Below are 17,501 nucleotides of genomic sequence, written 5' to 3'. Positions count from 1 at the left end.
TAGCCCCAGATCTTACTGATTATACCTGAGATGGACTTGTGGAACTAATAATATAATAATAATTGCCTTTTTCTTTTAGGTGATCACCGACTTGCCCTTCTTCTGTCTCAGCTTGGGGGCAGCCAGCCAGTGCGGGAGCTACTCACCATGCAGCTTGTAGATTGGCACCGGCTCCAAGCAGATTGCTTTATCCAAGAGGATCGACTACGCATTTTTACTCTTTTAGCTGGAAAACCAGTATGTTCTTTCCTCCAATTTTTCAGATAGTTAAGACTTCCCATGCTTGAATTAAATGTTAATCACAAGTTTTGACAACAAGAATGTTTATCTCTAAAAATGACTTTCTAATGTTGAACATCTCGTACATAGGTGTTATATAAATATTTGTCAGTCAGAAAACAGTTTGAGTAGTCTTCTGAAACAGATTGGTGACCTTTAAGAGATCATATCTATGTATACTAAGGTACTTGGAGCTGATCATCCCAGAAGGTCCTCATCATGTCTTTATTCTTCTGGGTCTTTAAAGACTCTGCATTTTTAATGGCTTTTTTAGTTTAATGAAATTTAGCATCTTTTCTTCTACTCATATACAGAAATAATTTGCAGAAGTTAACTGATAGGAGACCTGGGAATGGGAGGTCATCAGCAATAAGGAAAAAGTGCATTGATAAGGGATAAGTTGTGAGCCCCATTGAGAAAGTACTTTTTCTGACCATGCCAACTCAGACATATTATATCACCTTTGTCATATCTAGCATGATTACTAAAATACTCTTAAATCTTTATCTTTCTGCCTCCTTATCCTAAAATAATGCAAAACAAGATTTCTCAACCTGTTTAAATCACATTGTGTATTTAAATTCCTTCGTAATTTGGCTTCAGCATACTTAATAGGTTATTCTCCTACATATTTTCTTTGGTCCAACTAAACTGGCATACAGTGTCCGTCTCTCCTGTCTTTGTGTCTTTTCACGTACTATGTTTTGTGTTTGGAATGTTCTCTCTTATCTTCATCATTTAGAATATTCATTTTCTTTCAAAATTCAAGTCAGATTCTATTTCATGAAGTCTTCTAACTCTTTATTGTTTACCCCTCCCTCTGCCAAAAAAAAATTATATATATTTTTACTTATATACTTATGTGTGCTAATTAGTATAAGCTTTTTGAAGGCAAGGACTTTTTTTTTTTTTTTTAATTACTCATATCTAAAACATAATGTCTGAAACAAAGTCAGAGCTTAACATCCTTGCTGCTTAGCTTATTACACATCACAAATTTCTTTGTAAATCCTTTCAGCTGATACTAAAGTAAATCTTGATGGAGAAAAAGTAGAAAAACTAAAGATTAATATAAGGTCACGTACAAGCTTTGCCATTCATGTTTATTGCCCCTGACAGGTGTGGCGACTCTCAGAACAGAAGAGTATCAACGTATGTTCCCAGCTAGATTGGAAGCGCTCAATTGCAATCCATTTTTGGTATCTCCTTCCTCCTACTGCTTCCATTTCCCAGGCTCTTAGCATGTATGAGGAAGCATTTCAGGTAAGGAGTATCAGATAGACCTAAGCCAAAAAAAAAATTCAAGAGTCAGAATGGACAAGTGTAAGGGATGAACTTGTTTCTATAGTCTAGTCCTTTGCCTCTGGGAAGGTTAGGTTGAAACCCTTCCAAAAACATAAAATAAATCTCCATATTGTCCTTATATTGATATTATCTGGCCAGAATTTCTCAAGTCTGGCTTTGTTTAGGAATGCTCCTTAGTGATATCCAAATCTGGAACCCTGTTATGGAAGGAGGATCCAGACATTCATAAATGTTCTACTTATTTTTATCTTAATCCTTATTTAAGTTAGGATATTAATTTTGATAACATGAATGTTGACGTTTCTTGATTATTCTCTTGTCATATCTCTATTATTGGTGTGAGCCATATTCCCTTTATCATTAAAAAATATTTAAATGTCAGGGACAGTAGAGGCATGGAGCCAGGAAAATAACAAAAATGACAGGTCATAGAAGTTGTTTGAAAGACCTGAATCATATATATCTATTTCATTAAACCAAGGATGCCCATTTTAAAAGAGTATGGTTCTGATATAACCTTCTGAAATCTTAAGAATATTTTTTAGTCCTTTATATTCCTATCCTGCCCTTACCTTAAAAATCAAAATGGGGCTAGTTTCTAACTGGAGAATGGATGAAAGCAGTTGTCTATAGTCTTAATATTCTTTCTCTGCAGAACACCTCTGAAAGTGAAAAATATGCTTGTAGTCCCTTGCCTTCATACCTTGAAGACTCTGGCTGTGTCTTGGAAGATGATGATACTAAGAGACCTCTCAGAGATGTGTGCTTTCACCTGCTCAAGCTCTATAGTGATAGGTGAGTATAATTTATTTTGCCCTAGAGGATCTCCCCCTAGCCTTGCTGCTGGCACTTTGCTCTTGTGAATACTACTTAGCAATTGAAAGCTAAAGAAAGCTATGATTAAATAATAACAGTTGACATTTATATAGTAATTTCATATACATTAATTGATTTGATACTCATATATTTAGACAGCAAGAAGATAAAATAATTATATCCTACTAGACTAAGAGAACATGAGTTCAAATCAGTATTCTTCTTTGAGTGATTTTGGGCAAGATCTCTTCTTGGGCTGTAAAATGAGTTGCTGTAAAAATGAGTTGACTTATTAAATATCTGTAAGGTTTTTTCAGCTGTCTACACTATGGATAGATACTTTTCATCAAGTATAAAAAATCAATGTATTAGGAAGTATTAGATTTGTTCAGTTTTTGTCAAATTACCAATAATAAGAAAAATGTAAATCAAAACAATCCTAAGAGTTCACTTCACACTTAGCACACATTTATATATAACAAATTAATAGAAATGGGTTTTGTGGGAAGATGGGCACATTACTATGTTGTTGGTGTAGCTGTGAATCAGTACAAGCATTTTGGAATACAGTTTAGAATTATGCAAATAAAGTGACTAAAGTGTTCATAACCTTTTGACCCAGAAATTCTACTACTTACGCAAGATCCCAAGGAACTTAATGATAAGATAAAAGTCTTCATATACACCAAAATATTTATAGTAGCACATTATGTGATAACAAAGAACTGAAAGCAATGGAGATGCCCATTGACTGGCTAAAACAAGTTGTGCCACGTAAATGTAATATTATGCTGTAAGAAATAATATGAATACAGAGAAGCATGGAAAGATTGATACAATCTAACTCAGAATGAAGCAAGCATAACCTCACTCCATCCCCAAAATATAAACATCCACTATGATTACAATAATATAAATGGAAAATATAACTACAAAATAACTAAAAGTGAATATTTACAAAATTTAAAAGAACAACCAGGGCTTTAAAGATGAAAAGATATCTTCATTCCTTTGCAGAAGTAGTCCAAAGGTATGTTATTTTAAATAAGTTTTTAAAAGACTTTGATACATTGATAAGTTTTGACAGAATGGGAATGTAGTGGGATGGAAGCCATAGGTCTCTTTAATTTTTATTATAAGGGATATTTTTTTGGGAAGGATACAGGGTAGAGATACTGGAAGAAATCCTGGTGAAGTTAGGAAAACAAAAGATCAATAAAAATTTATTTTTTGAAAAAGATAAAAAGCTAGGGAGATATCTAGCTTCATGGACAAAAGCAAGACCAATCCTACTCTTATAAAGCCTGAACTTCATATCCAATCAAGTAATGATCAAGAAATCCAATAAGAAACTATAGTAACCACCTGAATTGCACCCTAAGCCAGCTAGGAGCCCGTTAATAATAGGAAACATATCTACCATCAAAGCTATTATCGTTCTAGGCATCCAGGCCCAGCAGCCTCCCAGCAAGACCAGAGGTGAACTAGAGACACATGCAACTTATAATATTGTGCACAGGCAGCAAGATTAGGAGTTTCCTTCAAATTAGAGAATGTTTAAAAACCTCAAAGTCTGGTTCTTGGAAGACTCAAAGAATGGCAGGGACCAGTATGGCCAGTCATAAACATAGACAGGAATGGAGTTTGACCATCCTATACAACTTAAATTCAAGAATCGAGTTAGAGAGATAAGTAGAGAGTGATCAAAAAATTATTTTAAATCTAGAGGTTCTCCCCCCAAAAGGGGGTTAATTCTGTAATAATAAGTAAAAATCTGTAATAAGTACAAATAGAAACTTGAAGAAAAAGTAAATTTTCTACAAGGACTACATGAATATCTAGACAAAAATGAAGATATAAGAAAAGCTTTGGAATAAAGAACTGGAAGAACAAGTTTTAGAAGAAAACTGATAAATCTTTTTGAGTGTAACAGACTCCTCAAAAATATGGGCTTAGATCCACACTGAAATTAGTGATTGCATGAAGCAGCAAGAAATAATAGAACAAAATCCAAAGATTGAAAAAAGTAGAAGAAAATGTAAAATATCTGATAATCAGAAAAAAAAGTATAAAACAGGTCAAAGAGATAATTTAAGAACCACAGGACTCCCTGAAAAATTATGAAATGTTTGAACACCATATTTCAATAAATCATAAAGGAAAACTACCCAGATATTTTAGAACCTTATGGAAAAGTGGAATCCATTAAATAACCCCTTGACTTAGAGATACTACTATTCTTCTGTGCTGCAAACTCACTCAATAAAAGCCACAAGGTTATAGAAAAAATGAGATTAGATATGTGCTTAAAAACTTCATCAGTGACATTTTTTAAAGATAAAAACTCAATAAAAGTGGGGGCATGGTCATATACTTGTTTAAAGCATTAAGGAATGGGATAAAAATTACAATTGTTTACATTTCCAAATCTAAGCCATGGGGGATAGAGATGGGGGTGGTATGGACTAATCTTTCTCTGCATATGACTCCTATTCTGACAAAGACGTGGTACAGGCTTCTGGGAATTGGCCCTGGAAGGGCCACAATTGGTGAATTTCTGTGAGGTGGTGCAGCTTTCTGCAAGTGACCTCTCTTGAGAAACTGCACAGAAGCAAGATCAAAATGCAAGGTATGCTTAAAATGTTTCCTCAGAGGTCAATTCCATTGAAAAAAAAGTTGCTTTTTTGAAACATGAATTGTAGAAACTGATTATACATTGAAAGACTTAGGATTCCGATCAGTGCAGTAACCAACCATAATTCAAAGGACTGATGATGAACAATAACTGATAGAGAGGCAAGGTGCTTTGAATGAAATGTATATTTTTTGCATATGGCCAAAGTGGGAATTTATTTTATTTGGCCATTCATATTTGTACAAGAATTTGGGGGCTTTTTTGTTGATTTTTCAGTGAAGGAAAGTAGTGAGGAGAGAACTGATATTTTTTAATTGAAAAAATGGAGTTTGAATTTTTAAATCTTTTCATATTTCCTTAAAGGAATTCCAAAAGTCTCCAGAAATGTCATAGCCAAATTCCAAAGCTCAACCGAAAAAAGCAACAACATCCCATACCAAAAATTATATAAGACCTGCCAGCAGTTTCTTCTAATATAAACAAGAGGAGATCTTGTAATATAATATTCCAAAAAGCAAAAATATAACTTTACCATGAAGGATAACTTGTCCTCCAGAACTGAGTATAATGCTGCAAAGAAGGGAGAGGGAGGAATAGATGTTTAATGGAATAGAAGACTTTTCATGCATTCCTGATGAAAAGACCAGACTTAAAAAATAGAAACTTTGAAATACATAACAGAAGTTATGGTAAGTTTTTTGAAGCAGTTAAAAGGTAATTTGTGATAATGTAGAGTTGATATTCTAACAGGAAGAGTGTCTCTTCAGAACTTTAATCATTTAATTTTTTAAATTAAAGCTTTTTGTTTTCAAAACATGTAATTTTTATACATCACTAACAAAATCCACAGCAAGAGATACAAAGAGAAATTCCATTTAAAATAATCATCAATGGTATAAAATATTTGGGAATCCATCTGCCAAGAGAAAGTCAGGAACTATATGAGCAAAACTACAAAACACTTTACACACAAATAAAGTCATATCTAAACAATTGGAAAAATATCAAGTGCTCTTGGATAGGTCAAGCAAATATAATAAAATCGCAATACTACCTAAACTAATCTATTTATTTAGTGCTATACCAAACTCCCAAGAAACTATTTTACTGACTTAGAAAAAATAACAAAATTCATCTGGAAGAACAAAAGGTCAAGAATTTAAACGAAACTAATGAAAAAAAAATGGAAATGAAGGTGGCTTAGCTGTACCAGGTCTAACAATAAAACAATGGTCATCAAAACCATTTGATATTGAGTAAGAAATAGAGAAGTTGATCAGTAGAATAGTTTAGATTCACAGGACAAAATAATCAATGACTAATGTTTGAGAAACCCAAAGACCCCAGCTTTTGGGAAAAGAATTCACTATTTGACAAAAACTGCTGGGAAAATTGGAAACTAGTATGGCTGAAACTAGACATTGACCCATACCTTACACCATGTACCAAGATAAGGTTGAAATGGGTTTATGCTGTAGACATAAAGAATGATATAAAAAAATTAGAAAACATAGGATTGTTTACCTCTCAGATCTATGGAAAAGGAAAGAATTTGTGAAGAACTGGAAATCATTATTAATCACAATAGATAATTTTGATTATCTTAAAGTTTTTGTACAAACTAATGCAGGCAAAATTAGAAGGGAAGCAATAAATTCGAAAAAGATTTTTACATTCAAAGGGTCTGATAAAGGTCTTCTAAAAATATGTAGAGAATTGACTCAAATTTATAAAAATTCAAGCCATTCTCCAATTGATAAATGGTCAAAGGATATGAATAGACAATTTTCAGATGATGAAATTGAAACTATTTCCACTCATATGAAAGAATGTTCCAAATCACTATTGATCAGAGAAATGCAAATTAAGACAACTCTGAGATATCACTACATACCTGTCAGATTGCTAAGATGACAGGAAAAGATAATGACAAATGTTGCAGGGGGTGTGGGAAAACTGGGACACTGATACATTGTTAGTGGAGTTGTGAACGAATCCAACCATTCTGGAGAATAATTCAGAACTATGCCCAAAGGTCTATTAAAATGTGCAAATGCTTTGATCCAACAGTGTTTCTACTGGGCTTATATCCCAAAGAGATCTTAAAGAAGGGAAAGGGACCTGTATGTACAAGAATGTTTGTGGCAGCCCTCTTTGTTGTAGCAAGAAACTGGAAACTAATGAATGCCCATTAGTTGGAGAATGGCTGCATAAAATATGGCAAATGAATGTTATGGAATATTAATGTTTTGTAAGAAATGATCAGGAGGATGATTTCAGAAAAGCCTGGAGAGACCTACATGAACTGATGCTAAGTGAAATGAGCAGAAACAGGAGACTATATGATGATCTATTCTGGTGGACATGGCTCTCTTCAACAATGAGATGATTCAAACCAGTTCCAATTGTTCAGTGATGAAAAGAGCCATCTGCACCCAGAGAGAAGCCTGTGGGAACTGAGTGTGATTCACAACATAGCATTTTCACTCTTTTTTTTGTTGTTTGCTTGCATTCTATTTGCTTCTTTATCTCCTTTTTTTTTTTTTTTTTTTTTGGTGATTTGATTTGATTTTTCTTGTGTAACATGATAATTGTATAAATATGCATATGTTGTGTTTAATATATATTTCTACCATGTTTAACATATATTGGACTACTTGCCATCTAGGGGAGGGTGTAGGGGAAAGAAGGGAAAATTAGAAGACAAGGTTTTGCAAGGGCTAATGTTGAAGAATTGCCTATGCATATGTTTTGAAAAATAAAAAGCTTCAATTTAAAAAAAAAATTTTAACTATGCATAATTTTCAACATTTATCCTTGCAAAACCTTGTATTCCAAATTTTTTCCTTTCCTTCTCCCTACCCCTTTCCTAGACAGCTAGTAATCCAATATATGTTAAACATGCAGTTCTTATATATATATATATATATATATATATATATATATATATATATATATATATATTTCCATAATTATCATGCTTCACACACACAAAAAAAAAATCAAGATCAAAAAGGAAAAAAACTGAGAAAGAAAACAAAAAACAAGCAAACAACAAAAAAAGTGAAAATAATATGTTATTTCACACTCAGTCCCCACAGTCCTTTTTTCTGGGTCCAGATGTCTTTTTTTTTTTATCACAAGACCATTGGAACTGGCCTGAACCCTTGCATTTAAAAGAACCACATCCATCAGAATTAATTATCGTATAATCTTGCTATTGCTATGTACAATGTTCTCCTGATTCTACTTACTTTACTGAGCATCAGAAACTTTAATATCTTGAAATGGTATTGAGAAAGCTAAATAAAAGCAACAGAAGAAGTGAAGATTGGTTGGTCCTCTTCAGGGGGTTGGAGACAAAAGAAAGAAAGGTGTTTTAAAAAAAAAAAGATTCTATTAACATAGAATAGAAGATTTAAGACGTAGACCTTACTATTTCTCACATTGTGGTGTATGAAAAGAGGAGAAAGCATGCAGTAGAAGGAATGGGATGAGTAGGCATCAGGGGAACCTACCCCTTACTGGAAACAAACAGGATGACTGAACATTATATACATACACACAGAATATGGTGTGGAAAGACATCAGACTGAACAGGGAAGTGAGCAGCCACAGGGATGATAGAAAAGTGACTAAATGTATATATTTGAATTAATAGAATGCTATTTCATCATAAAAAAAAAAAAAGACAGTAATAGGGAATCTTGAGTAGTTTGAACTGTCCTTGTATTGTCAAATCAGGAAACAAGCATTTATTAAATATCTAACACAGCACCTTACAATTATTTCATTGAATCCTCACAACTACCTTGAAAGGTAGAAGCTCATTTTACAATTGAAGGAACTGAAGCAAACAGGTTAAACGATTTGCCCAGGATTATACAGCTTGCAAGTGTCTTGATGCTAGATTTTGACTCCCAGTCCAACATTCTTTCCACTATGCCCTATAGCTTATCTTTAGATCATTTTATTCAAATTCAGATATAGCAACATTGTAAAGAAGAGCATCTTTGAAAGACTTAAGAAGTACAGATGACTAGTCATGTTTTTTCAGAGCACTTAAAGTATGTTAGTCACCAGGAGGAGAGAGAAGAAAAAGGCATGTGTTTTCTGGATATGGCTACTATGTTGTTTTTATTTTCAGCATTTTACACATTGCCTAACTGTAGTAGGCACTTAATAAATTTTTATTTATTGATTCATATAGAATGTTCTCTTTTAAAAGAGAGCCAGGTCCCAGTGCTATTAATTCTTAGACATTTGTAGAGGGTTGTTTTTGTTTTTAATTTCCAAGGGAGATAAATAGAAGTAAAAACTCCAGATATCAGCCTGTTACTTATATAATATACAGCATAGTTAATATGAAGATCAAGAGAGAATAATTGATGTAAAACACTTTGTAACATGTGTTTTTATTGTTTATCTTTATCATAGGACCACAAATGATGTTAAGCTAGCTGTATTTGCACTTAATACATTACATTTTGCCATTTTAGATAATTTTATAATCTTTTTTAGACAGAAGTAGGTGTGTGCTTAGGCATGTAATCAACTGGTTTTTTTTTTTTGTTTGTTTGTTTGTTTTTTTAAGAATTCTATAAAACATGACCTAGGCATAAAGAATGAGATTATAAATAAATTAGAGGAACATAAGATAGTTTACCTCTCAGACCTATGGAAGAGGAATAAATTTATGTCCAAAGAACTAGAGATCATTATTGACCACAAAGTAGAAACCTTTGATTATATAAAATTGAAAAGTTTTTATATAAACAAAACTAATGCAGATAAGATTAGAAGGGAAATAATAAACTGGGAAAACATTTTTACAGTCAAAAGTTCTGATAAAGGCCTCATTTCTAAAATATATAGAGAATTGATTCTATAAGAAATCAAGCCATTCTCCAATTGATAAATGGTCAAAGGATATGAATAGACAATTCTCAGATGAAGGAACTGAAACTATTTCTAGCCATATGAAAAGATGCTCCAAGTCATTATTAATCAGAGAAATGCAAATTAAGACAATTCTGAGATACTATTACACACCTGTCAGATTGTCTAGAATGACAGGGAAAGATAATGCAGAATGTTGGAGAGGATATGGGAAAACACGAACATTGATACATTGTTGGTGGAATTGTGAATACATCCAGCCATTCTGGAGAGCAATTTGGAACTATGCTCAAAATCAAATTGTGCATACCCTTTGACCCAGCAGTGTTACTACTGGGCTTCTATCCCAAAGAGATCTTAAAGAAGGGAAAGGGACCTGTATGTGCAAGAATGTTTGTGGCAGTCCTCTTTGTAGTGGCCAGAAACTGGAAACTACATGGATGTCCATCAATTGGAGAATGGCTGAATAAATTGTGGTATATGAATATTATGGAATATTATTGTTCTGTAAGGAGTTAACAACAGGATGATTTCAGAAAGGCCTGGAGAGACTTACATGAACTGATGCTGAGTGAAATGAGCAGGACCAGGAGATCATTATATACTTCAACAACAATACTATATGATGATCAATTCTGATGGATGTGGCCGTTTTCAGCAATGAGATGAACCAAATCAGTTCCATTAGAGCAGTAATGAACTGAACCAGCTACACCCAGCAAAAGAACTCTGGGAGATGATTATGAACCACTACATAGAATTCCTAGTCCCTCTAATTTTGTCTACCTGCATTTTGGATTTCTTTCACAGGCTAATTGTACACTATTTCAAAGTCCAATTTTTTTGGGGGGCAGCAAAACAACTGTTTTGTCATGTATACATATATTGTATTTGATTTATACTTAAACATATTGAACATGTATTGGTCAACCTGCCATCTTGGGGGGGGGGCGGTAAAGAAGGTGGGGAAAAATTGGAACAAAAGGTTTGGCAATTGTCAGTGTTGTAAAATTACCCATGCATATATCTGGTAAATAAAAACTATTTAAAAAAAAAAATACTCTATAAAACTTAAAATCAGATGCCAGAAGAATTCTGGTTGCAAATCCATAGAACAAAAAAACTTTTGTTGTTTTTTAATGGGGATATAAAGACATAACCGAAAACGCCAAATTCTTATTATAGCAGACAACTTAAACAACTTACTTAGTATGATTATAGTGTTGACCGTGAATGTCTGTGACTGGGAAAATATCTTTTTATATGACATAGAATTTTGGGGACAAATAATTATTTGTCTAAGCTCATGAAACTTTGATTTGCTTTCTGTGTTTAGATTATCTTTTTGCATGGCTGCTAAGGCAGCACAAAGTACGAAATTCATGGAAGACTTAGTGGTTCATAACTTATTTCTTATCTCCTCCCCACATGTCTCCCCATACACCCATTCTTCACCTCTTTCTCCTCACTTTTCTCTTGTAGACATTATGATCTGAATCAACTTTTGGATCCCCGGAGTATAACCTCTGATCCTTTGGACTATCGCTTGAGCTGGCACCTCTGGGAAGTCCTGCAGTCCCTAAATTATACCCACCTGTCAGAGCAGTGTGAGGGTGTGCTGCATGCCAGCTATGCTGCTCAGCTTGAGAGTGAAGGACTGTGGGAATGGGCTATTTTTGTCCTACTGCATATCACCAACACAAGGTGAGTGAAAGGCAACCCCTATGACTTGCTTCAGATGTCAAAAAGTAATACTCAGGAAATAAGATAATTTTCATTACTTTGTTTTAATTCAGAAAATGTATCTTTAAATGCTTTGTAAACAATCAGGCCCTTTGTGGGCATTCTAGGAAAGGGACAACTTAAAATTGCTGCTGTCAGGGATTTTATAGTGCAGTAGATTGATTGTAGTAGGCAGGATTCACTCTTATCTGCAACAGAATAATGTATAGTGCTTCCACTAAAACTTGGCTTCTTGAATATGATATCAATGCAATACAAGTTTTAGAAGGTCCTAGCTTCAAGCCCAATGATAGGGATTGTGAGCTTGAAAATTGAGGATCACTCTAGTGAAATTATATGATACTTTTAAAATATTAAAAAGACAATTATTAAGTACTAGGTCTTGAGCTAGAAACTGGAAAATCAAAGACAAAAAAAACTATCTCTACTCTTAACAGAATTTATATTTTACTGGGGGATCTGGGCTGATAATTTTGGGGTAGGGTATGGTAGGAAGGAGCATATTAGCAACTGGGAGAATCAAAATAGGATTCTAGAAAGAAGCTCACTTTAAGAAATCTCAAAGGCATGAAGGAGAAGGGATAGACTTATGGTAGAGAAACCATTTTTTGCCATAATGCAGGCGCATTAGATGATAACTTTTTGAGAGAGAGTCTTTTTTTTTTTTTTTTATTTTCCCCCACTTGTAAAAATCCATTTTTTTTTAAAGTTATACATGTACATTTTTAAAAATATGTTTTCTTATAGAAAATGTTGGCAGAGAAAAATTGGTTACGCATAAAAACAGTTGGGTTTTTTTTAAACATATTTCCTCAGGAATCAAAAAATTGGAACAAAAGAGAAAAGTCATGAGAGAGGGATAAAAGGTGGGGGGGAGTGAACATAGCATGTATTGATTTGGATTCAATCTGAATAGTTCTCTTTCTGAATATGGATGACATTTTCCCTTCAAAGTTTATAGAATCACTTAGAATCACTGAATTGCTGAGAAGAACCGAGTGTCTTGTAGTTGATCATTGCACAATTTTGCTATAGCTGTGTACAGTGTTTTCCTGGTTTTGTTTAGTTTTGGTTTTTTTGCTCAGCCTCAATTCATGCAAATCTTTCCAGGCTTTTCTAAAATCAGTTTGTTCTCTCTCTTTTTTTTTTTTTTTTCTTTTTTTCTTCTTTTTTTTCCTTTTGTTCTTCTTCTTTTTTTTTTTTTTTTTTTTTTTTTTTTTTCCCTCCTGAGGCAATTGGGGTTAAGTGACTTGCCCAGGATCACACAGCTAGGAAGTGTTAAATGTCTGAGGTCAGATTTAAACTCAGGTCCTCCTGGCTTCAGGACTGATGCTCTATCCAATGTGCCACCTACTTGCCCTTATCATTTTTTTTAATAGAACAATAATCTATTACTTTCATGTACCATAACTTTATCAGTTATTCCACAATTGATGGGCATCTAGTCATTTTCCAATTCTTTTCCCCCATAAGCTGCTACAAATATTTTTGCATATGTGGGTCCTTTTCCTTCTTTTATGGTTTCTTTGGGATACAGACCTGGTACAAGCACTAGTGGATCAAAGAGTATAGTATGCACAGTTGGATAATCTTTTAGGCATAGTTTTAAATTGTTCTCCAGAAAATGTTTGGATCATTTTACAACTGAGTAGAGAGAATTTGATGGATGCAATAGATACTGTGAAGAGGAAGTTGACAAGACTTGATAATTGATGATGGAGAATGAGAAGTGGAAAATGACTGAGATTTTAGATCTGGGTGACTGGAAAATGTAGTACTTGAGGAAGGAAGAGAGGAAATTAATGAATCCTACTTTGGATGTTTTGAGATACCTATGGGAATCAAGTAGAAATGTCCAATAAACAGCTAGTAATAGAGGCCTGGAATTCAGGAGTAAGATAAAGGCTGGATATATAAATTTAAGAGATTATATGGATTATTTAAATAGTGCATAGATTATAGTTTTACTCATGAGATTGCCTAGGGATAGAAAAGAAAGCCCAGAACAACACTGGAAAGGGACTGGGACATACTGAATAAAGAAAACAAAGAGGAAGAACTCCACCATTAGTTATAACAGAAGTTACAAAGACTCAATTTTTGTTTTCATGGATTTTATAGTCTCCATGAGCCTGAGACACGAAAATATCAATGTGGAAAATAAACAAAAGGTCTATAAACAAATTGTCCTCAAGGAATATCTCATGGAATAAGTAGCATTTGGGAAACTCATCACTAGATTGGTCTGTGGGCAATGAATTTCCTTAGCCACATCAGCATGTAGATAGTTTCTGTAGGAATGAAGGAATTGGGATCTGCACCAGCAGAAAGAGCCTATCAACAAAAGTGCATAGTTCCTTGAAGTATTTGTTGGAAAAAACAGTAGATTTATTATTAGGTATACTAGGAATATATTTGAGCTATATTATTTAAAAATGTATTGGCTATGTGGTCTGAGGTGACTGAGTTATTCTCTAAATCTGTTCCCTCATTTGTAAAATAGGGATGAAACTTAAATTATTAATTCACAGGGTGGATATGAGAAAAATAATTTGTAAGTAGTAAAGCATCATAGAAATATAAACTGCTACAGTTTACTATTGTCTAGGCTGGAATCAAGGGGAGCCCAGGGTTCTGAATTTCTTTCTTGTTCATTTTGTCAAACATGCTCTGCTTTCAGACTTAGAAGAGACTCCTTTATCTGAAAAAGTGCATATTTCTTTCGAATGTCTAGAGTTTCATTTTAGAAAAGGCTCTCCCAACTAAGGTCTAGACTAAGGTCTAATCTTTTTATCTTCTATGTGATGATTATGGGAAATTAATCCCAAGGAAGCAATGCTAAAAATTCAGCTTGGGGCAGGTAAGGATCATGCTGTCTTGGGGAAAGCATCTCATCCTTATTTCTCTGTTCTCCCTTTCCAGTATGCGTGAGAAGGCAGTAAGGGAGCTACTCACTCGGCACTGCAGGCTGTCAGAAACCCCTGAATCCTGGGCCAAGGAGTCCTTCTTGACCCAAAAACTGTGTGTGCCTGCTGAGTGGATTCATGAGGCCAAGGCTGTGCGTGCGCACATGGAATGTGACCAGCACCTGGAGGCCCTCTACCTGTTTAAGGCTGGACACTGGAACCACTGCCACAAACTTGTGATCAGGCACTTGGCCTCTGGTGAGTTGGAGTTTCTTGGCCTTAATTGGTACCAAGCTAGAAGAGCTCTGATAGAGACCAAAGATGGGATTTTTTCTCAGGTCATCCCATTTTGAAAGTAAGCTGACTCTGTGTGGATGAAAGAATAATTTTGGGATAAGAATAAGAAATACAAAGTGGTAAGGCTGACTTAGTTTTCCAGCAATGTTTCTTCTTCGTAGTAACATAGCTACACCTAAAGACTTTATTTGTCTTATCTACATGAAACCACTGTTCCTTATATGTCATTTGTAGAATTTCAAGAAATGAAGTTGTGATTAACTTCTTTATTCCTTCTTTGGATGTTCCCCTTTAATCTTTTTCTTCATCTTGGATGCGTGACTGGTATGTTTTATTCTTGTTTTCCTCAGATGCCATTATTAATGAAAACTACAGCTACCTAAAAGGATTCCTGGAAGACTTATCCCCTCCAGAGCGCAGCAGCCTTATTCAGGACTGGGAAACAACTGGACTAGTTTATCTGGATTACATCCGGGTCATTGAAATGCTCAGCCAAATTCAACAAGTAAGCTAGCTGATGCCAAAAGTTCACAAAAGCTCAGTTCACAAAAAGCCTTTCTGTGACCACTCTGTGTATAGCAAAGAACTTTTTCCCTTTCAAGATGATTATAGTCTAGTTGTGATGAGACAGAATGAATCAGTAAACATATTAGTGGAAGTATTTGTCAAGTTTTTTAAGTCTTAACAAGAAATTATGGCAATTAACTAAAGAAATGAAAGCAGGAAAAGTGGTGGAGGGGTGCCAGGCTTATATGTCCATCTGTACCTCATCCACATATAATCAAGAAACTTCCTTGAAGAGGTGTAGCTTGAATGATGAGAGCAATAGCAATTATATTGGTATGAATTGAGAGGGCCTGCAGAATACACAAATTGGAAGGCAGTGAGTCAGCATATCTGAGTTCACATAATGAACCAGACTAGCAAGATCTTGAGATCTCTCTTCTCTTCTCTCCCTTCCTGCAGCCCCTCTCTCCTTCCCCCAGTGTTGCTTTGGTGTTCAAGGTATATGTTCTGCTCAGATGGTTGTTTTAGGGTGAGAGTGACCAGATTAAAAATGTTTTAGATATGAGGAAGTAATCTCAAGACAGAGTAGTCCATAAGTAGTCCTTAAGTCCAATTTGGAAGCATAGCAAGAAGTAGTTTTGTAGGGAGGACATATGGTTTTTGCTTCTAATCTTTTGTTCTCACCATATCCAGGCTTCCAACTCTCATACTTGACCCTCCAGCTGAACTTTAGCCACATAAGAGTGTCCTTTTCATATAGGATGAACTTTTTTTATAAAAATCATTGATTCTTCTCAGTGGAGGTAATAGAAGCTCAGAAAGATGACATGACTTGGTCAGGATAATGTAGCATGTTGAGGTTAGAAACTGGATTAGACTCCAGGTCTCCTGATTCTGGGAGATATCTATCTTGGGGAGGAAGGTATCTATGGGCATGAGCCTCCTGAGACTGACCCTTTCCTCTTGTCAGCTCGATTGTCCAGGCTATGAATTAGAGAAATTGCATACCAAAGTGACCTCACTTTGTAACCGGATAGAGCAGATTCATTGCTCCAACGCCAAGGACCGACTGGCCCAGTCAGGTAAATTTTCATTTGTGTATCCTTCCATCCATCCAGGTTCTGTATTAAGCTCTTGTCTCTGGTTTTTTTGTCAGGGGCAGCAAGGCACATTTAACAGTTTTATTTCTATCTTCCAGATATGGCCAAGCGTGTGGCCAATATCCTTCGGGTTGTTTTGAGCCTTCAGCAGGCCCCAGAAGGAGCCCTGGATTCACCTGCAGACCTGCAGCGTGTCCCTCTGCGTTTACTGGCTCCCCACATTGGCCGGCTCCCCATGCCTGAGGACTATGCCTTAGAGGAGCTGCGTAGCCTCACACAGTCCTACCTCCGAGAACTGACTGTGGGGAGCCAGTGAGCCCCCGGGCCTCTGCCCCACCCCACCCCATCCGCTTCTTGTGCAAATGCTGGTGCGTGTTCTGTTTGGATAATTCATTCATTTGCCATTCTCCTGGTCTGGGAAAGGGAGATGTGATGTTGCCCCCACTTCCCATCCCCCTACTGTGCACAATGTCCTCCAGGGCCCACCACGGCCATTTTCTGGGGGTCGGGAGCAGCAGTGGGGTTTTTAGAGCCCCAGTTGGGAGTTCAAATATCCAGTGAGGTCACAGGCGCTATTGTTTTGTTGTGTTGGGTTCTTAAATGGTCAATAAAGCACCTTGAGCAGACTCCCCTCAACAAGCAGGGGGCCCCTCCAACTCCAAGCTTTCATTTCCATTCGCTATGGGTCCTGTGTCCTTTAGGGATGGGGAAACCTTGCTCTCCAAGGAATCATTTGTCCTGTCTCTCATTCCACCACACCCCATGCATTGTTGACCTCCTGCAGCTTGGGAACTATCTCGAGGTTGTTTCTTTTTAAACACTGAGACTGTCGAGCTTGTGGGCTAGAACAGGTTGGGTAAAGGAATTGAACATGAATCCTCTCTGATCTCAGCACAGTACAGGGGCTAAGTCCTGCAGTGGCTCCTTGGGCATGGGCTATATTGTCATCTTGGCACCAGTCTGGGAATGGAGTCCCACCCTTGTGGCCTAGAGGTTCAGATTGTCAGTCATAAT

The 17,501-nt window shown here is 35.7% G+C and overlaps 1 protein-coding gene across 7 annotated transcripts in view; it reads left to right on the top strand.

Annotated features, from left to right (window-relative positions):
• Positions 1–17,143, top strand: part of NUP98 (nucleoporin 98 and 96 precursor) — a 95,342-nt gene extending 78,199 nt beyond the window's left edge. For all 7 annotated transcript variants that reach the window (XM_074304960.1, XM_074304953.1, XM_074304955.1 and 4 more), the window contains 8 exons: positions 80–237; positions 1,399–1,542; positions 2,240–2,379; positions 11,417–11,638; positions 14,600–14,841; positions 15,231–15,385; positions 16,358–16,469; positions 16,586–17,143. In XM_074304960.1, coding sequence (XP_074161061.1) covers positions 80–237; positions 1,399–1,542; positions 2,240–2,379; positions 11,417–11,638; positions 14,600–14,841; positions 15,231–15,385; positions 16,358–16,469; positions 16,586–16,803 — 1,391 coding nt within the window. In that variant the 3' untranslated portion in view covers positions 16,804–17,143. The remainder of the gene's footprint in view (positions 1–79; positions 238–1,398; positions 1,543–2,239; positions 2,380–11,416; positions 11,639–14,599; positions 14,842–15,230; positions 15,386–16,357; positions 16,470–16,585) is intronic.
• The last annotated feature ends 358 nt before the right edge of the window (positions 17,144–17,501 follow it).

Source organism: Sminthopsis crassicaudata, chromosome 3 (assembly GCF_048593235.1).
Source record: "Sminthopsis crassicaudata isolate SCR6 chromosome 3, ASM4859323v1, whole genome shotgun sequence".
NCBI lineage: Eukaryota > Metazoa > Chordata > Mammalia > Dasyuromorphia > Dasyuridae > Sminthopsis > Sminthopsis crassicaudata.
The sequence above is the reverse complement of the archived record's forward strand: the minus strand, read 5'-3'. Positions and strand labels throughout refer to the sequence as shown.